A 23,200-nucleotide genomic window follows, 5' to 3' on the forward strand; every position below is an offset into this window, starting at 1 on the left:
GAGGTACTCAATTAGTTCAGGTATTAAGGAGGTGAAGCTATTTTACCAGGTCAAGTGTGGCATCTCTTCTGGGCTGAAGCATCTGGTACACAAGAGGCAGAATGCTAGTGAGGGAATCTGCTTGCTTGTGCCAAATCTTCAATTTTGGGGGACAGTTTACTAGGTTGGTACAGGCACTGAGGGCACAGAGATCCTTTGTGCCAGGTACCTGCTCCTCCAGGGCAGGGCTCCATGTGCATTTGGGCACTGGGGTCATTGTTGCTGTTCTGGCCCTTGTCTCCAAGTAGCTGCTGATGAATGGGAGATAGCAGCAACTAGGATGGGGGAGATGGAACACCTTCTAGGTAGCTCCTTCTAGCTTGCTCCTTGGAGGTAGAGACCTGTAGCAGTTCAGCTAGGGAATGGTGCACTAGCCCATGTATGAGCCTGCTGCAATGATGTCAGAGCCTCGGGATGGAGAAATGCAGTGGCTACTGGCCTCCGGAGCAGTACACACTGGGTGGTTCCTATTTCACAATGGGTCACCGTAGGGCTTGGGGCACAACATGCATGGGCTGCATCTCTGAAGCCTTGCGGCTGTGCAGACTCCAGGCAGTATCCTGAATGGAGCTCAGGGCCTGTGGGGACTGTAAGGTTCTCTAGTAACAAAGGTCCTAGGTGTCCACAATGGTAATGGGGGCTGCAAGGCGCCTCTTGCTTTTCTTTTCCCAGGATAGAGAAATCCCTCCTAGAGTTAAGCTGATCATGACTGGGGAGACAGGGAGACAGACGGAAAGTGTTTTGTTCCTTTCTCTTCTTTCTCTATGGGGCCATCCTGAGATTGTGAGCTTCACAGATCTCTACCATTCCCTTGCTATACTCCAGCACTCTGAATGAATCCCTTTTGGCCAAAATGCAGTTGCTTGTTTTTTGTTGTGCTACTTTTTTTGTGGCAGGAGCAAGAATTCGGTATCTGTAGTCGGTCATTTTATTGACTTCTCTCTGACAGTGTATATTCTTATTTGAAATTTTAAAAGCTAAAGGTAAATAATGGGGTTTAAGAGACAGAGAGGGAGGAAAACAGGGAAGGAGAGACCAGTCTGCACAGCAGAGAGAGAGAGAGAGAGAGAGAGAGAGAGAGAGAGAGAGAGAGGATGAGCAAGTACACTCAGGAAGTGTCTTAAATATTAAAGAATCTTTCAAATGTGCTTTATACCTTAACTCAAGGCATTCATTGGAATTCAATTGATCAAGGGTGATGTAAAATTTGTGATATAATTTTGTTAATTCTGGGAAATAGCTGGTGATTAGTATATCTTGCACTTCAGATAGCTCTCCCAGTGAGCTTGTGGCTGAACCTTTTTCTAGAATGCACATGTAAAAGCCTCTCCTGACAAAAGTCCAAGACATATCTTAATGGAGCATAGGTAGTATTCCACAGTGTGAGTTACTGGTGTTTTAGAACAATAGCAATTTGGCCATAATATGTTTCCATAACTTCTATACTTATCACTTTCTGCTTTGGTAAGAAATACCAATAAAATATGACCTGACTGGATTATAGCAAGAGAAAAATCTGAAGAACACTCTTTTGTACCTTCTTTTCCTGAAAAATACTCAACTGATTCCTTTTGCTATGGTTATCCAAAAATTTACTGTAGAGTACAGAATGAGGTCATTGATTTTCAGTTTTTCAGGAAGGATCTATGATGCAATCAGATCAATGTTTTGTGCATGATCTGCCTTATACAAAGAAAAGGAAATCTGCCTAGGAATTGAAATGAGGGGGGAAAACATAATGAAAGAAAGAAAGAAACAAACAAACAAACAAAAACCTGCTGGAGAGTGGCATGAAGAAGAAAATGCCCAGTGCTGCCAATGTCCCCAAAATGCATGAAATGTACAAAAATCTACATCCCTCAAGGATCAGTAACAGATGGAACTATCCGATAATAGCAAAATAAAAATCAGTGGTAATACTTGGATCTTCCTTGGAGCTGCTTGGAGACACATTACATTTGACTTCTGGCAAGGCCTTACAAGGTCAAGGGTCCAGGAAGTGACAGCAGAAGGTGTGGGTTGTTTTTCATGGTACAAGGGCTCTCTCTTACACTGACATATTTTAGTGGAGGATTCAACAACTATGCTTCCTGTGCTATGTGCCTGAGCTTTTCATCGTTAGGAATTTCAACTCTGTTTCTTTTGCATAATGGGCCCTTCCTAGGATCCAGGCTGCACAGCAGAAGGTGAGCAGCAGGCCAGCAAGTGAAGTTTTATCTGTATTTACAGCTGCTCTCACTCCCTATCTCTGTCATCACCGAAGTGCCACTTCCTGTCAAATCAGCAGCAACACTGGATTCTCTTAGGAGTGTGAATCCTACAATGAACTGCACATGCAAGGGTTTTAGGTTGTGCGCTCCATATGAGAATTTAATGACTGATGTTCTGAGGTGGAGCTGGGGTGATGATGTTTGCAACTACAGAGTGGCTATAAATACAGACTAACATTAGCAGAGAGGTTTGACTGCAGAGACACCATGATAAATCATCTGCTTGCAGACTCACCAGTGAGTGGCAAGTGATTCTACATTATGGTGAGTTGTACAATTATTTTATTATATATTATAATTGTAATATCAATAGAAATAAAATGCACAATGAATGTAATGTGATTGAATCATTCCAAAACAACTACCACCACCACCTAGCCCCCTACCCCTGCTCCACCCAATCTGTGGACAAATTATATTCCACAAAACTGGTCCCTGGTTCCAAATAGGTTGGGGCCCACTGCTCTATGAATTAGCCTCATAAAGATGACTTAGGGTGCAACTGGTCTCTTCTTTGATCAGCTTGTGAACTGAAAGAATGTGCATCTATTCTGTCTTTACCAGCTAATTTGTTAACTGACTTCCAATTCCAGAGATGTATAGCTGTGTGCATAATAGCCCTTGAGACTTAGCTCTAGATAAATGAGTTGGTTTTCTCTATTGCCACAGTGAGCCTCTGCTCATCGCTTCTTAGAGACACTGTATTAGTCTAGCTATTTGTAAGGTTCCTAATAGATTTACTCTCTTCTTTCTTAGATCATTTCTTTTTCAGTGACTATGTAACTTAGAACTATGTAGATGTAAATAAAATTCTATTTGTAGAAACAAATTTGCACATGGAATTTATAATGCATGTAACCAGACAAAAATACTCTGTAACACAACTAAGGTTTTGAGCTTCTTGTTGAATAGGTCCATTTCACTTCAATTGCTCTTGGCAGCTGAGGGCTGTTAGCAGCATTTCTGGCACACATCAACAATGCAACTTCATACAAATATTCTCATGATCCTTCCTCCTGGATGTGTTCCAAACTATTGCATGTTTTTGATACCCAGACCAGAATACTTGCAAATTTCCAGTCACAGTTCTATGCCCTCAGTGACCTGCCTTATGTCATTCAGTTAACACATAAGTTTATATTCAGAAGATTCAACAACATATATTCTGACTCCTTAGACGACATGATGACTGTTACAGTCTAAATAGGTACCAAATCCCACTATGTTGCAGAATCCAGGATTTAGAGCCAGAAGCAAATCCCAGGTTACCTTTGTGTAATTGTGTAACTCCTCTCTCATATATTCACTGTATCTGATGGTAAATATGTTCTTCTGAAGCTCAGCCCCGTATCCCTGGTCAGCCTCAGGAGTATCCAGCCACTGGATAATGTAGCCGGGAATACCCTACTGGTTCTCACATATTTTCTTCTGTGCATTTGTCCTATACCATTTATGTGGAAAACAGAAACCCAACTCATTTCTTTTCCTAGGAACTGAATTTCTGCAGCTGTCAGAGAGAATGCCATGTTTGGTTGTTGGGAAGAGTTCAGGGACGTTGGACTTCTTTCTGAGGAACATAATCAGGCTCCCAGCTCCTTCCCACAGAAACTCACACTCCAAGTGGGAGGGGCCAAGGACTTTGGAGCTGTAAAGAGCCAAGTACAGGGTCACTGTGCAGTTGTTGGACTGGCGCCAACCTCTCCAACATCAAGTAAATGTGTGATAATGTGTTGCACTCTTCCCAGGCAAAGTAAGTCATGGAAATTATTTTATGAATCTACCTGGGAGCTATGCCAGACTTTTTGGGTTCAATATACCATCTATTATTAATGCATTCTTACATAATATATTAATAGAAGAGTTCTGAGCAATCAAAAGGCTCTGCCACTAGGAAATCTTACAACACTCTTTCAAGTTAATATTTCTCATTATTTAAAAAAATCTCAAAGGCCCTTCAAATGCTCAGGTTTGTCATTCACTTGGGTCTCCCATTCCATGCCTACAGTACACAGTGCTACCCTACATTTTGGTCTCCTCAATTCAAAAAAGGATTCATGTAATAAGTATATTTACAAAGACAAACATCAGTCACCTTGAAGCTACACTTTAAATTATCTCCATACTCTTATCCTAGACAAAGGATTGGGGTTCAACAATGGGCTGGTGGAAATTAGAAGACTGAAGAAGTCATGGAGCAGGAGGTGACATCCCTTTGAAGTGCCATTGCTTGCTGATAGTGCTTTTCTGCTCACTCCATTTTTACAGGGTCAACTCTCCTTGTCACTGCAGGGCCCTCTCATCCCTTCTGCTGAGCTTGGGGCATTAAATTCTCACCTTACATCTTACAGTTTCAACCCTGTGGGAAGAGAGCTGATCCCAGCTTGGGGCCAGACATTCAGCAAAACGGGAATTAATAAAACATGCCCTAATATAGCCAAGGACTCTATAGATGCTTTTTGCAATAAGTCTTTCTATTATCCTCTCAAGAAACCCCTGTTAGTGTTTAAATCCTACCTGTCAGGAGACACCTGAATCTCAGTGGGAAGGGGTCAGTCATTTGCAACAGACAGAGGGAGGAGCTTGAGAAGCTGGGTGAACTAGTGGTAATAAATACCTTTGCCTCAAATCTATTTGCTGCCATTTGGAGTCTTTGTCTCTCTGTCTTTCTGTCTGTCTCTCATTTCTCTCTCTTTCTCCACCATTCTCACTCCCTAGAACAGCATCTCTACAGTCAGCTGGTCCTAGGGAGTATGCATTTTGGCTCTGAATATTTATTTGTCCTGGTCCCTCCCTAGAGCACCTTCTGTACCATCCCATCCCCTTTCTTTCCATGAGTGCTTTTTCCTGGCTACTTTTCTTTAGTATAACAAAGGATGATTCATTTGGGGGAAAGATGGGAAAGAAAGGGGATAGACAGCTACCGTGAGGTGGTAAGGGGCTTCAGAGCTGAAAGCCTCTTGGCTACTTTTTACTGCCAGAGTCCTGGTTACCATTCACTCTGGTATTCAGGTGTTCATTAACAACCTGCAAGCTGCTTAAAGTCCATAGTTTATTTATGCCTATAAAAAATACTAAGTATACTTTTAGTTCCCTCCTTTACTGAGCTTGAATTCTCAATAGAGGGAGTCATTAGAACGACATGTGATAATGCACATGAAATATTGTTGTTCAAGTAACATACTGAGACAGACAAGTAATACCTGACTCCCTTTTTTCCCAAGTCAGCCCAGGGATGGTGGTGGGGGCAGTTGGTCAATGGCTATCATACCCTCCCACTCGTTTTCCTTCACTCTTCCCCCTAAGGATGGATTGGCACAACTTGCTTCTTGCCTCAATGTCCTCCTGCCGCCCTGAGGTTGCTTCACCACTGATCTCCAGGGTGCTGTGACTGGAGGTACAGCTTCTGTCATGTTGGTGCTCCTACCCCACTCCTGCCTTTCCAGACAGTGCTCCCACCATTGAGAGCAGGAAATCACCCTAATGTGGCTAAGAACAGGCCCATACGTCCCCAACCTCCCCTAACCCCAGTAGTTGTGATAAACACAGCTAGCTCTCCTGAAGAGTCTCTGGTTTCAACCTGGCCACTTTTTGTGAAGACATGACAGCTGTCAATCAAACACCTCGTGTTGCCTCTCAATGAATGACAGCCAACACAGCTGTGGCTGTCCTGGAGCCCTGGACTCACTGGAAGCCATCACAGGCCTGGAGCTGCTATATAAGCAGTTCACTCCTCACACTTCTTGGGTTAGTCTAGGACAGTGGTAGTGAGTCTGTGGCACACATGCTGCAGCTAGCTATTTGTTATTATTGAAAGCTTTAAAAGGTTTGCCATCATTGGTCTAGGGGTACTCCTTCTGGGATGGTAAATCTGGGCTGTGATACAGGTCCTGTTAAAAATAAAGACTTGCTCTTGCTCTTGTCCTGTAAATATATTTACTTCTCAAGTAGTGTGGGCTTGGAAGGTGTGGTAAATCTACTCAGGATTTTTATCCTGAGTAGTTTGGACAGAGTGCTAGAGGCTATTAACTCTGAAGAGATCCACAGGCCAGAGCCTGGCAGAGTTGACCACAGCATCCAGCACAAGTACAAGCCAGAGGCAGCCAGTGACAGCTGGCAGTGGCAGTGACCACTGTTGGCATCCAGGATAATCCAGCATAGCCCTGTGACATCAGGGCTATTGCAGAACTGCATTTTACCAATTCACAATTTTCATCTGAATTGAGCAAAAGAATTGTAGACTGGCAATAATAATGATAATAATAATAATGATAATAATAATAAGTGGTCACTGATTTATTTAGCACACAGAAAAATGGGCTGTAAGGTTTTCTATCACATGGAGACTCTGGTTGTGACCCAAGATGTGACCTCACTTCCTTGGCAACATCTCCAAATAGAACTTAGAACCCTTGCTAACGGGCATCACAATCTAGTAACAGCCATCTCCCGAGCTCACTTGGCCGGAGATGGTCAACAGCGAACATGCTGAGCTGCTTCTCCACTTCGAAAGGCCGCAGCCTCAGGACCCCAGGCAGAAAGAGTATCTGTGAAAGATTAAGAATATGGCTGACTCCATCCAGACCCTGCAGGCCACACTGGTGCAGCCGCATGACTGCCACAGTCACCCCAGCGAAGGTCTCCCCGGGAGTGAGCACCAGTGACCTACCACAATCAAGGTACCCCTATGAAGTCCTCCTAGGACCAAATACCAATGGCACAGAAACTGGGAAGAGTGCAGGGCAAGTATCACCAGGCCCAGAAACATCCAGCAGCTCTGGGCAGGTCTCCCCAGACCTGGGCACAAAAAACCTAGAGAGTCAAAGTCCAGGGAGGGAGACCGAAGTCACAGCCACTGGCCCCCGAGAGACACTGAGAAGCCTGGTGTATATCCACCCAGGCCTGGCCACTGCTATTGGAAATAACTTCACAGAGAGCCTTGCAGGATTGCGGCCAGTGTGGTCCCTGCAGGCAGTCAGGCCGCACTCATTCTCCGGGCCCTGCCTGTCTGTTTTCCTGGGCAGCCAACCCATCTATGGTCCGTGCTTCCCAGGCACCTCCACCACCCACACCTCTACCCGATCAGCCCTGATTTTGGGAAGAGACACCATGACAAGGAATTCCATCTCCTTTGAGGGCCTGTGTGATAAAGATCGAGATGTGTGGTGTTTGGACAATAAACAGCTTTTCACCATACACTGGGTAGAGGAGGAAGGAGATCCATATACTGTGGCACCTCAATTGGAGTTAGAAGAAGCCGTTAGGCTTTCTGAGCTCAAGAAGGATTCTGAGCTCTTAATTCATGCGTCACCTTGTATAGCAGAACATCCTAAAGTGTCTTGTCCACGAGAAGAGAAATCCATCCACCACAGAGGTGCAGGCTGCTGGAAAAAGCTGTATTGTGTGAATGGCCATGCTTTTCAGGCCAAATGCTTCAGCAGGAGAGCTCCCTGTGCTGTCTGCACAGACCGTGTAGGGGGACTTGGCCGCCAGGTATATAAGTGCACCAACTGCAAACTCTTGGTTCACAAGAACTGCCACAAACTTGTCACAATTGAATGTGGGCAGTATTCTTTACCATCAGAGACCATGGTGCCAGTCAATCCATCATCCACGGCTCCAGACCCTGCACACACAGCGATCCCACATAACCTTTCAACTCACGAGGCTTGAGAATAAGTTGATGAAGAGAATGAGGCAGGGAACACTGGGGAACATGGCAAAGCTTCATCTGCTTTAGGTCTTGACGACTTGGATTTGCTCCGTGTGATTGGCAGAGGAAGTTATGTGAAAGTAGTTAGTCCAACTGAAAAAATCAGATTGTATGTATGCCATGAAAGCAGTGAAGAAAGAGGATGTCAACACTGATCAGGTACAGAGAGAGAAGCACGTTTTACAGCAGGCGTCCAGTCATCCTTTTCTTGTCAGACTACATGCTTGCTTCCAGACAGAAAGCAGGCTGTTCCTTGTTCTAGACTATGTCAATGGGGGAGATCTACTGTATCATATGCAACAATAAATAATGCTTTCTGAAGAACATGCCGGGTTTTACTCTGCAGAAATCAGTTTAGCATTCAACTATCTTCATCAGCGAGGGATACTTTACAGAAATTGGAAATTGGAAAATGTATTACTGGACGCAGAAGGGCACATTAAACTCACCGACTATTGCATGTGTAAGGCAGGCTTACAGCCAGGAGATACGACCAGCAGTTTCTGTGGCACTCCTAATTTCATGGCTCCAGAAATGATAAGAGGGGAAGATTACAGTTTCAGTGTGGACTGGTGGAATCTTGGCATACTGATGTATCAGATGATGACCGGACAGTCTCCATTTCACCTTTGTCACAGCTTTGATAACCCTTATGAAAACTCAATCGATTATCTCTTGCAAGTAATTTTGGAAAGGGAAATTTTCATACCTCGTTGTCTGTCTGAAGAAGCTGCAAGTGTCCTTGAGAGATTTTTAAACAGGGACCCAAAGGAATGATTGGGTTGTCATCCTCAAAGGGGTTTTGTTGATGTTCAGGAGCATCCATTTTTTCGAAATGTTGACTGGGACATGATGGAGCGAAAGCAGGTTGTACCTCCCTTTAAACCAAATATTTCTGAGGGATTCGGTTTGGACAACTTTGATCCTCAGTTTACTAATGAACCTGTCCACCTCACCCCAGATGATAATGACATCGTGAGGGAGATTGATGGATGTGAATTTGCAGGTTTTGAGTATATCAATCCTCTATCCATGTATGAAAAAGAATGAGTCTGATCCACATTTTTCAACTAGGTATTTTGGTTATGTTGCCATGTAATGCTTGGAAACACTTGTTACCAGCCTGCATAGAATTAACCATTTCAGAATTGTCTAGAAGCTAATTTTAATTTATTGTTTTGAAGTGATATTTAGATGTAATACTTGATTCTTATAGTCTATAGTAGAGAATATAGAATTTTTTGTTCATAGATTTGATTTTTATGAACTGATTTAAATAACGAGACAGTTGCTTGTTAGCCACACTTGTATACACATTCCATTTGTTGAGTGAGACATAATGCCTAATAGTTTTTCTTTTTACTTATGATACCAGAAAACAATTTGTCTTTTAAGTAGAATGTCTTACCTAAGCTAGTTTCTCTCCAACCACATTACCTGTACTTTTGGGGCTCAGTGTAAGTAGTCGTCAGGGAAATCCAAAAATAACAACAATTCTGAATAAAAACACATATATTTGTATCTTTTTAGTTTTTTCCAGAAAACACATATATTATAGTTCTATCTCCTTAGTTAATTTTTTTTTCTATTTAGTAGGATAGGACATGAAATACACAGTTACATTTATTTTAGGGGCAGAGTTCTTCAACTGTTTTTATTAAAAGTAGTGCTTAGAAATTTCTTTTTCCTCTTTTTTGCTCTTTGTGTTGCTCTTTGCCATGGGGCATTTCGGAGTGTAGAATAATCTCCCAGGATGTTTAACATGTTTATTTCTGAGCCCACATTAGAGTTCTTTTGGGCTTTTGAACCTGATTTTGAGAAACACTTTCTTCAAGATATTCTTTTTTCCTCCAGTTAAATCGTAGAAAGTGTGTAAAGATGGTACAAGCAGAAATTTAGAACTTTATGAACATTTTTGAACAAATTTTAAATGAATGACTTCATTAGATATCTTCCTTGTTCTCCTCAATAAAATCTTATCAGTTTTCTGCCAATGATATCCAAAGGATGAGCATTTTTTTGGTGAGGTTTTAACCATTTTTCAGGGTGGTCTTTTGTTTTTAAATTATTTAAGTAATAAGATTTACTGTATATTTTATACAGAATTGCATTAACAATTTGTTTTCATCTATTTTTGTAATATTTAAGTGTTATGTCAGTTCTTTTCATGTCACATAGAAATTGTCTCAAAATACTCTTTAGGGCAATAAGTCAGTTTATAGTCAGAATGGTTGGCATTCTGGGGTTCTAAAAAATTTATTTTGCATAACCCTGTGGTCAGATCATTTTATGCATATGTAGCTTGGATTAAATTTCAAGTACTGTGTTCAGCGCTGGTATATTTACTGTATAAATTTGTTTTATTTTAATTTTGCCATGTAGAACTCTGCCTTGGTCATCACAATGTAATCTGTATATGTTCTTCTTTTTTCATGTTTACAGACCTTAAATAAAACATTTAATATAAAAATTTTTTGAGTGTTTTGTACAATTTATGAACTCTGAAATAGCAACCACTTCTTATACTGTCTTCCAGGCATGCCACCTTCATCTCAATCAAAGCTGTGGCTACAGTGGAAGAGGAGGAAATCTTACACATACACATAGGCCAACAATGTCATTTATCACATAAGCCAGAGGATGTAAAGGAACACAATCTAGAATTATGCAGGGCAGCAGATGTAAGCCAAGCCTGACCCAGACAACGAGGTACAAGGGCTCACCATGGGAATATAACAGTTTTCTCTCAGTGGGAGAGGAGGCTCAGATCTGAAACTTCAGCCTTGCATTCTAATTAGTTTTTATCTTATCTCATGCTCTTGCTCTTTTTTTTTTTCAGGCTGGGCATATCAATATTTATTGAAATATTGAAAAAAAACCCCTCCATTTTGTTGAGAAATTCCTGGCAAGAACTGACCTGACAATATGTATTTCACTGATACAGTAAGAAAATGTCAATGTGTAACTGACTTCACACTCTAAACATTGCTTGATATGTAATATAAATATCCAGACATTACAGATTGTCTGTTAACAAACATAGACCAACTGTCACAAACCAAGCTAAGCCAAAAACCTTTATGTTTCATTCTGCTTTTACTAATAAGTCCTATGATTGATAAGGCAGTTGGCTAAGTCAATGTCTGATTACAAACTGGTTAATGATCCACATCAGAGAAATTCACTGGCCAATTTTGGAAGGGGCACGGACAGCTGTAGCACTATCTTGCTTATCAGCTGCTGTCCTTGTTTTCACCAGCAGTGTGGATGTGACTGTGTTGTGAACCACTCTCGGGGTGTAAGCCACCTGGTGAACAACATACCAGTATTGTACATCTTTCAGGTTCAAATTCAGTGAGGAGTATTGTATGTTTAAAGTAAGGAAACATAGATTTTTAAGACTCCACAGATTTGGCATTTTTGCGATGTTAAAGAGCTTCCCAATAACTATTCTAATCTCCAAATTGCCTCCCTATGCTACACACGTAACGGAGCCCTTTCATTAGCCATTGACTGCACCATTCCTCTCCACCTGCCGTTAGCCAGCTTGGTCCTTAACTAAGGGAAGCAATGCGGCTGCCATTCTCGTAATGCTTTGGATCTGAGCTCTGATCAGTGAGTTTTCATTGCCCTTTGAGCCATGAAGACAAAACAGGTGACCGAGACCCTGCACAAGTCAATGCCCAGCTTGGCTAGGGTGTACCCTTCATGTGGATGAGCTTCAGAGGTGATTAACAAAAATAATAAAATAATCTTTGTACACACTGAAGTAATAACTCATATCTTTGGTATACAACTTACAATGCTTGAAAGGAAAACCAAGTAAGACTCCACCTTGTTAAATTTACTTGAACAGAGGAAGCTACGAGTCATATAATTTACAATCGATATTAAATAAGCTACAGTAAGAATTATAATTATGGAGCTTTACAGACATTTAATCAAGTGGATGATTTTAATTCATTAAGACCCTGCTATGTCCCTGAACTATGTTCCACTAACTTGAAGATATGCTACAGTAAACACATATATTTGGTTTCTTCAGTCTTGGCTATCTCTTATACAAAGGTGAAACCAAGGTACAATAAATTAGCATCATAATTGTCTACAGTTGAAACTATGATATACAATATAAATAAACTATTCAAAAGCCAGAAACATTTATGAAAAAAATTAAGGGGTAGGAGATAGTTTTATTTTTTACAGTTTCTACAAGTGATTGTGCTGCTGATCATCTCAAAAAATTAAAGTCTAAATGAGATTCCTGTTTTTGATTTTGATTTTCTCTCATAGTCTTCAGGAGGCAAGGCAGCATGGTTCAGAGGTAGGCCTTTGGAGGCAGAGTGGATGTTCTGAATTGCAGAGGAGATGGTCAGGTCGGAGGGCATTGCTTGGATCACCTGAGACATGGCTTCTAGCTTAAGTCCATTGGCTCGGGTGAGAGCTTTTTGCTGTTGCTTCAGGGCCCTGTCTCTCTTATACATTGGCCCAAACTTATTCCTTCCTCCACTCATTCGGTCAGCTCTTACCGCTTCTAGTTTCATTCCAATACGCAGACATTTTTGAAATTGACAATAAGGACAACGTTTTTCTCTCAATGTTTTGTCAATTTGGCAATTCTGGTTTTCTATACATTGAAGGACCCTAGTTAGCAAGACAGACTCCATATTGCTGCTGAACAACCCACCTGCCTGCCCTTTAGATGAACTCAAAAGGAGGAAGCTTAGAAACCTCCTCCCCTTAGAGAGTCTCTTAGAAACAACAATCAACTATTGTTTTACAAATGTTCTAACAGCAGGACATTCGGCTTCTGTACCTTTTGCTTGCTTTACTAGTTCTATCCCATAGGGGGGCCTAGAAACTGTTGGCCTCAAAGGTGTATAAAATATGTTTGTCTCCCCCAGTCGGGGCTCCAGTCTGATGCTGGGCTCGTCCCGGCCGGTAATAAACTCCTGTGTGGCTTTAATATCGGTCTCTGGTTGGTTCTTTCTCACTGGGTGCAACATACATGTGTACCTTTTATTATTTTGAACTGTTCGCTTAAAAAATCCCTTGCAGCTTTCACAGGTGCGGAGCCCATAATGGTACCCAGACACTTTGTCGCCACACACGGGACAAAGCTCTTCAAGATCTTCATCCTAGGAGTAATTCATCATTTTAAATTGAGACACTGGCATGTTTTCCGGCATCGGCCCCTGCTCCCCATGCGATCGAGCCGGTCCCAGGGCTTCCGTGTTCACTGTGGGGGTCATGACCAGGCGGCCGCGCGTGGGACTGGGGGGTCGGGGTCGGTCCGGGAGCCCAGCATCTAGACGCGGGCAGACAGCTCAGCTCCGGGGGGAAGAGGGAAGAAGCGCCGGGTGCCCGCTCCCCTGCCGCTTGCCGGCGCGCGCCTCCGCCGGAGCTGCGGGCCGGGACCTCCGGGCCCGTCCAGTCCCCACCGGGCGAGGGTGAGGAGCTCGGGGCTACGAGAAGAGGCGAGGACGGCGAGGTCCCGGCCCCCTGGCGCGGCGCGGGAAGGGCAGAGCTGCCCGGGCCCCGGATCTAGAGCCGCCGAGCTCCGGCGGGCGGTGCAGGCGCCGCGGGGCTGCTGCGGCTGCCGCTCCCGGGCGGCTCGGGGACTCCTCCGCCCTCGCCCGCCCCGGCTCCGGACCGGCGCGGGTCTGCTCTCGCTCGAGCTCTCTCTCGCTCTCTCGCTCCCTCGCGCTCGCCCGCCGACCTCCTCTCCGCGCCTCCTCCCGCCCCTTCCTGGGAGGGCTCCTCTACCTCCCCGCTCCTGGTCAGGAGTGCGAGTTGTTCAGTTCCGACCTCCTCTTGCTCTTTTATGTATATATCCAGTCAAAGCAGATACCCAGGCTTTCCTAGATACCTTGGTGAAATCTGCCAAAATGAGAAAATTCTTTAATATTTCTGTAGACATATATTCTTGATCTTTCCTCCCTACATCTTCCTTTACAGAGATTCAGGGTAGACATATTTTCTAACAAAATGGGTGCAAGAGATTAGCTATCCAAAGTGATCCTACCTTGGGAAGTGCCTCTAGTTTATTTTATTTTAAGTCCTTAAATGCTAGGCTGTGCTCTGGGTATTAGGTAATGGTCATTCATCTCCTAGACTTTGCATTCTCTGTGAAAGGCTGACCATTGTGAAGTGAGCAGATGGATCTTTGAAATGGCCTTTGAGTAAGATGTCACCTCTGATAGTGCAGGGAGAATCCACTTTAGAAAGGGCGATCAGAGATTTCTGGGAAGGTGACCTTTAGTCTGACCATTGGACAGTACTGACCATTCTGACATCCATTTTCATTGGCCAAAATCTTGTTTCTAGCCTTCCACCACCCTTCTGTCTCTTCCTGGTTTGTTACATCTCAGGTATTAATGGCACTGGAAGGAGCCCCTCAATGGTTTTCTCATGAGACACAATGAAAACATGCAAAAGTACAGAGGTTTCCACTGCACATTTGGGAAAACCATGGGGAATGGAATTTTCACTATCGGTCAGCATGAGATGACCCCAGTCTGTTGACCTATGCTCCTGAGTTTGGTTTTAATCACCTACAAACTAGTTATGATCATCTAGCAGTTGGTGGCTTTGGGATCAGTAAATGATATTTATACCCAGAGAAGTGAGGATGGACTGGTCCGAGCGAGCTAGACTTAGCTGGCCACACCACTTCTGCAGGGCAACTTTGAGCTCATATTAATGCCATAGCCAGCTGGGGGTGCAGTTGTCCCACCATGAATTTCCCACCACTGCTGTAGCCCCTCCTTGGCCACTGTCCCACAGCTTTGTCCTTACAGTAAGTTATTCTGGTATTCAAGGTAGACACCAACACCAGCACCACCCAGTCCCGCCTTTGGGCACCTTAGGTTGTGGGCTCTCTTTCCAGGCTCTGGGCTAACTGGAGTAATGGAGATCCCTCTCCTCCAAACCTTAGCTGCATGCCCTCAAGCCAGACTTGAGCAGGTCTGGGTGCCTATACTAAACTTTCCGTCCCTTTTTTGTTGTTGTTAATTTCCAAACTCCAAGTCAGGACTGCTGTATTACTTTCCACTTTCTCCAATATGTGAGTTTGGCAATGTAACAAAAAGAAAGTCTGAATAGCCTTTTTAACTGAGGCCCAGCAAGAGGCAGAGGAAATGGAATAATGCAGCGCGTTCTGCTGTTCAGCACGAGTGTGTTACCTTGTCCAAATGTGGCTTTGGGCTTTTCTAGCATTTAGGTCATATTATTGGCTCATGTTCTATAAGAACCAATTTATCCATAATGGCCTGTTCTGTTCTACCTTTTCTTCCCATTTACTCTTTCTCTTTTCCTCCCTGTGAATGAATCCACTACCTGAAGTATTTTTTATAATGGTGCATTTGCTTAGGTCATTGTTCAAAGATAATGTATTCCATGGCTTTTAATCAACTCTCTTTTGATTGCTTTCAGATGTTTTCTCTTAGCTCTAAAGATAGGTAATATTTCTGCATTCCTGTTCATATTAAAATATTGCTATTTGTCATATTATTTGGGTCTTAGTAGCTTTATTTTCAGGTAACCATGTGAAATCCACCTTGTACCCCCAAAATAATAGTAAATTCTTCTATAGCACTTACTATATTCCAGGCACTATTCTAGACTTCTCCATATTTTAAATAAAGTTTGTTAAATAGATTGGAATTATGTTTTTTTGACAGTTACAGAAAACCCTGGGACTGAAGAAAGGGAGTAGACATACAGAACATGGAAAAAATCTCAAAATAACTACTCCAAGTAAAATAAATTATGTGAAAAACAAAGAATGCCTACTACAGGATTTCATTGGCATTCTAGATCAGTGGTGGTGAACCAATGGCACGCATGCTGCAGTGGGCTGTTTCTATTATTGAAAGCTCTAAAATGTTCCCCATCACTGTAATGCAAGAAATCTATAGCAATGAAGAAAATTGGCAGTTGACTGGGGAAGAGGGAATAGGAGGGCCAGAAGAATGAGATTACTAAAGGGCGTGAGGAAACTATGGGGTTGATGGCATCATCATCATTGCCTTAAGTGTAGTGATGATTTCATGGATGTATAAGTCAAAACATGTGAAACTATGTAAGCTAAATGTTTGCAGAATATAGTATAATCAATAATAATAAAATATAATTTAAAATTATATAATATATGTAATACATCATTAACAAAATATGCCTCAATAAACCTAATTAAATAAGAATTTAATGTTGGTACAAGGATTGATAAAAAAGATCAATGAATGAGAACACTGAGCCTAGAAATGTGTGTGTGTGTAAATTTGGTATAGTACACAAATGGCCTTACCAACCAGTGAAAAATGGATTTACTATTCAATAAGTGCCATTAAGCCACGTGAACTTTCATTTTGAAAAGTTATGGATAGATGTATATTTCTAAAATAAAAAACAAGCTAATCAAAAAAACAAATTTTTAAAGAAGAAAAACATTAAAATTTTAGTAAAAAATACAAAAGATTACATTTATGACTTCAGACTAAATAAGGATTTCTTAAATAAGACACGGGAAGTAGAAATGATAAGGGAAATTACTGATAAATTTGACTCTATCAAGTGTAAAAACCTTCACCTTTTCAAAAGGTACCGTAAGCAGAATTAAAAGCCACAACTGGGAAAAGATCTTTGTCTTACATAGACCAAATTATGGATTAAATGGCTAAGTATATACATTTTTAAAAAACTTAGAAGTTAGACTAGGCATGGTGGTTCATACTCTGGAAGGATGAGGCAGAAGGAATGCAAGTTCAAGTTTAATGTGGCTTAGTGAGAGCCTTTCTTAATATATAATTTTTTAAAAAAAGACTGGGGATGTATTTCAGTCCAAAGGCCCTGGGTTCAAACCAAATACCACCAAAATAAAAACTTTATAAACCAGTATGACAATGACAAACACCCTACAAAAATTATGCAAAGGCAATAAATAGGTTTAGTCCTCTGGAGGAATGAAAACACTCAATATAAAAAAAAAAAAAAAGGCTCTGCTCCTTTGGTAAATGAGACCACACAAATCACCCATGAGAATAGGAGGAATTTAGGATGTGAAACTCTCAACAGTTGGAAATGAGAATGCTCATACAATTCTGGGTGTAAATTATGAGCACCTGCATTAAAGTGCAATTTTGCACTATCTAGTAATGCTGAAAATGTTTGCCTCACAATTTAGCAATCTTATTTGGGGGGTGGGGAGTTGTGGTGGCTCCACGGCTTCCAAACACAAGAGAAATAATGACTCTCAAGTGAGTTTGCAGCATCTGTGGCCCCTAGTGGTCTAGGCTGGTGTCTTCCCAATTCCAAATTACAAGAGAGCACCTTGCCACTGTGCTAAGAGAGGAGGCAGGCAGGGTCTGGGTCTTGTTTAATCTGAACATTTATGATATATACTTAAATTTTAATTTTGAATCAATACATATATGTTCAATTTAACATAAAAGAGACTCAAACTTTGGCCATAAAATAATCTTTAATTAAAATACAACTTGGGACACCCTACCGAGGTCCCCAGTCTCGCGAAACACACGCCGAATCAGCCCGCTGCAGACAGGCAGGTCTGTGCACGCCCTACCGAGGTCCTGAGTTGTGCCTAAGACACCGAATCACCCCGCTGCAGACAGGCAGCCACCTGATTCCACATTACAAAGACGCAGACGACACCAGACCACCAGACCAAGGTACTGAGTCCCACTGTTCCCGGCCCAGAGGTAGGGGCTTCTGAGCCGTCGTCTCACTGCTCCTGGTCCAGAGGAAGGGGCTTCCTGGTCACCATCCCTCCCGCTGCTCCCAGCTCAGAGGAAAGGGCTTTTGGGCCACCTTCTGTCCCACTGCTCCTGGCCCAGAGGAAGGGGCTTCCGGGCCACCATCCCTCCCACTGCTCCCGGTCCAGAGGGAGGGGCTTCTGAGCCACCATCCCACTGCTCCTGGTTCAGAGGAAGGGGTTTCCCGGCCACCATCCCTCCGGCTGCTCCCAGCCCAAAGGAAAGGGCTTTTGGGTCACGATCCCTACCGCTGCTCCCGGCCCCTGGCCCATCTCACCCACCTCAGAGGAGGTAATCCGTGCAGGTGCTAACAGCCCCCCGCCCCAGTCGAAATGAGAAAACACATAAATAAGTCTCAAAACCAGACTTCCAGATCACCTATAGCAACCCCAAAGGGAAAGGAGATGGAACACTCTGATACTCAACCACCTGGACCCACTGAACTGGCAACAAAAGGGGATCTGGAAAAAATGAAATCAGAAATAATTTCTCAGATAACAGGAGAAATTGTGCCCCTAGTGCAAGACATGATTAATAAATCTAGAGAGGAGCTGAGGAACATGATGGAATCCCAACATAAGAAACAAATGGAATCCATAAAACAGATGCAAATAGATTTCCAGGACATGAAAAACTCCATTGAAAGTCTACACAGCAGAATGAGCCAATGTGAGGACAGAATTTCAGATATAGAAGATAAGATTGCAATTAGTGACCAGGAAAAGAAAAATTGCTTCAGAATTATAAGGCAACATGAGAAATCAATCCAGCAGCTGCTAGATGATGCAAAGAAGAATAACATCAGACTGATTGGGCTCAATGAAGAAACAGGAGAGAGTGCAGATGACATAAAAAAATCTCTTCACAGAAATAATGGCAGAAAACTTCCCAAGCAGGGGAAAAGAGCTTGGCATACAGATAAGTGAGGCATATAGGACTCCAAATAGCCTTGATCAAAAAAAATCTACACACAGGCATATAATTGTTAAGATTCTAGAAACACAACAGAAGAACAAAGTTCTCCAAGCAGTCAGAGAAAAGAAACAAATCACATACAAAGGAAAGCCCATTAGAATCACAAGCAGACTTCTCAACACAAACCATCAAGGCAGGAAGAGCTTGGAGTGACATATTCCAAGCCCTAAAAGAAAACAGCCTCCAACCCAGATTGATGTACCCTGCAAAACTATCTTTCAAAATGGATGGAGAAATAAGATACTTTCATGACAAAGAGCACCTTAGGAACTTCGTGAATACCAAACCAGTACTCCAAACAATTTTACACAGTAGCCTGGGAACAGACATTGAGGATCACAACCCCAGGAAGCAAAGCAGAATGAACCCATCTGGCATGACAAGAAATTAAATGTAAAGGGGGAGAACCCAACAAAATGAAAAAGTCATGGCAATGACAAGTCAATACGTTTCAGTTATAACCATCAACATTAATGGTCTCAGTTCACCAATCAAAAGAAATAGACTGGCAGAATGGGTCAAGAAGCAAAATCCAACAATATGCTGCATACAAGAAACACACTTCATTCAAAAAGAAACTCATAGACTGAAAGTTAAAGGGTGGAAAACAATACTGCATGTGACAGGAACCCCCCAAAAAAGCAGGAGTAGCTATCCTCTTGGCAGATCAAGTAGATTTGAAACCAACACTGATTAAGAGAGATGAAGAAGGACACTACATCCTTGTAAAGGGAAGCATCCAAGAGGAAGAGATGACAATCATAAATAACTATGCACCAAACACTAGTGCACCCAACTACATAAAACAAATACTAACGGACATGAAAAGTTATATATGCACTAATACAACTGTAGTGGGGGACCTCAACACCCCACTGTCACAAATAGATAGATCAACTAGACTAAAAATAAGTAATGAAATACTAGAACTCAATCGAACTCTGGAACAAATGAACTTAACAGATGTTTACAGAGTGTTCTACCCCACAAAATCAGAATACACATTCTTCTCAGGTGCACATGGGTCATTCTCCAAAATAGACCACATACTCACACATAGAACATGTTTAAGTAAGTGCAAAGGAATTGAAGTTATCCCCTGTATATTATCAGACCACAGTGTGATGAAATTGGAGATCCATAGCAAAAGAAACTCAAAAAATTACATAAACACGTGGAAACTGAACAACACACTTCTGAATAACCAATGGGTCACAGAGGAAATTAAAGAAGAAATCAGACGGTTCCTTCAATTAAATGACAATGACAATACAACATATCGGAATCTATGGGACACAATGAAAGCAGTCTTAGGAGGGAAATTCATAGCAGTGAATAATCATATTAGGAAAACAGAACGAGCCCAATTAAACAACCTGATGCTGAACCTCAAGCTTCTAGAAAAAGAAGAGCAGGACAACCCCAAAGCTCATACAAGGGAGGAAATTATAAAGATCAGAGCAGAAATCAATGCAATGGAGACTAAGAGAACGATACAAAAAATCAACGAAGCCAAGAGTTGGTTCTTCGGAAGAATCAACAAAATTGACAAACCTTTAGCCAACCTTGTCAGAAAAAGGAAAGAAAAGGCCCAAATCCATGCAATTAGAAATGAAAAGGGTGAAACTACAACAGACCCAGCAGAAATCCAGAGGATCATCAATACTTACTTCCAGGACCTATACGCCAATAAGATGGACAACACAGAAGAAATGGACAGATTCCTAGATACATATGAATTACCAAAGTTGAACGAAGAAGACCTAAAAATTCTGAACAACTCAATATCAACCAATGAAATTGAAAATGTAATTAAAAACTTATCAACTAAGAAAAGCCCGGGCCCTGATGGCTTCACTGCTGAATTCTACAAGACATTTAGAGAGGAACTGCTGCCACTACTGTTTAAACTCTTCAATGAAATGCAAAGGGAAGCAATACTCCCAAATTCATTCCTGGAAGCAAGCATCACCTTGATCCCCAAAGCAGAGAAAGACCCAACTGAAAAAGAGAACTATAGGCCAATCTCACTAATGAACATAGATATAAAAATCCTTAATAAGATACTGGCAAACAGAATGCAGAAGATCATCAAGAAGATCATACACCCTGATCAAGTGGGATTCATCCCAGGGATGCAGGGATGGGTCAATATACAAAAATCAATTAATGTAATATACTATATCAATGGAGCCAAGGACAAAAACCATATGATTATCTCCATAGACACAGAAAAAGCATTTGACAAAATCCAACATGCATTTATGATAAAAACCCTACAAAAAATTGGAATAGAAGGTCTCTACCTCAAACTGATAGAAGCCAACTATGAAAAACCAACAGCCAATATCATACTAAATGGTCAAAAACTGAAATCCTTCACACTCAAATCAGGAACAAGACAAGGATGTCCACTATCACCACTCTGGTTCAATATAGTTCTGGAAAGATTAGCCACAGCAATTAGACAAGAGAAAGAAATAAAAGGAATAAAGATAGGTAATGAAGAAGTCAAATTGTCATTATTTGCAGATGACATGATACTCTCTATAGAAGACCCCAAGAATTCCACACAAAGTCTTCTAGACTTAATAACCAAATTCAGTCAAGTAGCTGGTTACAAGGTCAACACATAAAAATCAATAGCTTTCCTCTACACCAATGATAGACTCACTGAGAGAGAAATAGGGCAAATAATTCCTTTCACAATAGCATCCAAAAAACTGAAATACCTAGGAATCATCCTAATGAAAGAAATCAAAGACCTATTCTCTGAAAACTATGGCACTCTGAAAAGAGAGATTGAAGATGATCTCAGAAAATGGACAGACATCCCCTGCTCCTGGGTAGGAAGGATTAATAGAGTGAAAATGGCCATACTTCCAAAACTGCTACATAGATTTAATGCAATTCCAATTGAGATCCCAGCAGCATACTTCATAGACCTCGAGAAAACAATCCAAAAATTCATTTAGAGCAAGAAGAGACCCAGAATAGCAAAAGCGATTCTAAGTAACAGAGAAATGGCAGGGGGTATCACAATCCCCAACCTGCAACTATACTACAAAGCTACTGTAATAAAAACAGAATGGTACTGGCAAAGAAACAGACTTGAGGACCAGTGGTACAGATTAGAAGATGCAGAAACAACGCCAGACACATTCAGCCATCTCATCTTCGACAAAGGAGCCAAACACCCTCACTGGAGGAAAAATAGCCTCTTTAATAAGTGGTGCTGGGAAAATTGGGCTTCAACTTGCCAAAGATTAAAACTAGACCTATATCTCTCACCATGTACTAAACTAAAATCAAAATGGATTAAAGATCTAAATATTAAAATAGAAACTCTGAACTAGTTGGAACAGAGGTTATGTAGAACCCTTGAAGACATCGGTGTAGGAAAAGATTTTATGAACAAAACCTCAGTTACCCATGAACTAGCACAAACAATCAACAAATGGGATCTCTTCTTATTAAAAAGCTTCTGCACAGCAAGAGAAACCACCAGCAGTGTGAAGAGACAACCCACAATGTGGGAAAACATCTTCACCTGCTCTTCCTCAGACAAAGGTCTACTATCTCGAATCTATAAAGAACTTAAAAAGATCAGACCTCCCAAATTTAAAGACCCAATCTGAAAATGGGCATCTGAAATGAACAGACATTTCTCAGACAAAGAAGTAGAAATAGCAAATAAATACATGAAAAAATGTTCAACCTCACTGGTCATTCGAGAGATGCAAATGAAAACAACACTGAGATTCCACTTCACTCCAGAACGAATGGCTGCTATCATGAAATCAACCAATAACCAATGCTGGCGGGGCTGTGGGGAAAGAGGAACCCTGCTCCACTGCTGGTGGGAGTATAGACTGGTGCAACCACTGTGGAAATCAGTATGGAGATACCTCAAAGAACTAGGACTGGAAGTCCCATTTGACCCTGCTATTCCACTGCTGGGGGTCTACCCCAAAGAATTAAAAGAATCATACCACAGTGATATAGGTGCACCCATGTTCATAGCAGCGCAGTTCGTAATAGCTAAAACTTGGAAACAGCCCAAATGCCCATCAACTGGAGACTGGATAAAGAAAATGTGGTTTTTTCATAAAATGGAGTACTACTCAGCCATAAAAAATGAGAAATTAGAGACATTTATAGCTAAGTGGATGCACATTGAGGTGATACTCTTAAGTGAAATAAATAGGACATACATGTGTAAATACTGAATAGTTTCTCTCGTGTGAGAAACTGAAAGTGTAAATAAGGATTAAATGTGTAATAGGTAATGTGAAATAGGAAGAAAAGGGGCAAAGGGGAAGGAAGTGGGAGGGCTAGGGGAAAGGATAGAAGGGAATGGGATTAATAGGAGAAAATGGAAAAATAGGAACAAAATCTTTGTAAATAGGGAGAACTGGAGGGGTTGAAGGGAG

At 41.8% G+C, this 23,200-nt stretch overlaps 2 protein-coding genes across 2 annotated transcripts in view; one reads left to right on the forward strand and one right to left on the reverse strand.

Annotated features, from left to right (window-relative positions):
• The window catches only part of LOC106008772 (trace amine-associated receptor 3-like), an 84,914-nt gene that overhangs the window by 40,511 nt on the left and 21,203 nt on the right, over window positions 1–23,200 (reverse strand). The gene's annotated exons all lie outside the window — the stretch shown is intronic.
• Window positions 6,630–10,453, forward strand: LOC147823352 (uncharacterized). Its single transcript, XM_087193422.1, has one exon. The coding sequence runs from the start codon at window positions 6,792–6,794 to the stop codon at window positions 7,977–7,979; it is 1,188 nt and encodes a 395-aa protein (XP_087049548.1). The 5' UTR covers window positions 6,630–6,791; the 3' UTR covers window positions 7,980–10,453.

The sequence above is a fragment of the Heterocephalus glaber genome, unplaced genomic scaffold, assembly GCF_053883595.1.
Source record: "Heterocephalus glaber isolate CG9 unplaced genomic scaffold, H.glaber_assembly_v1.0 deba00001592, whole genome shotgun sequence".
Taxonomy (NCBI): domain Eukaryota; kingdom Metazoa; phylum Chordata; class Mammalia; order Rodentia; family Bathyergidae; genus Heterocephalus; species Heterocephalus glaber.

Coding starts and splice junctions, on each gene's coding strand:
- LOC147823352 (XM_087193422.1), top strand. CDS start 6,792: ATGCTGAGCTGCTTCTCCACTTCGAAAGGCCGCAGCCTCAGGACCCCA.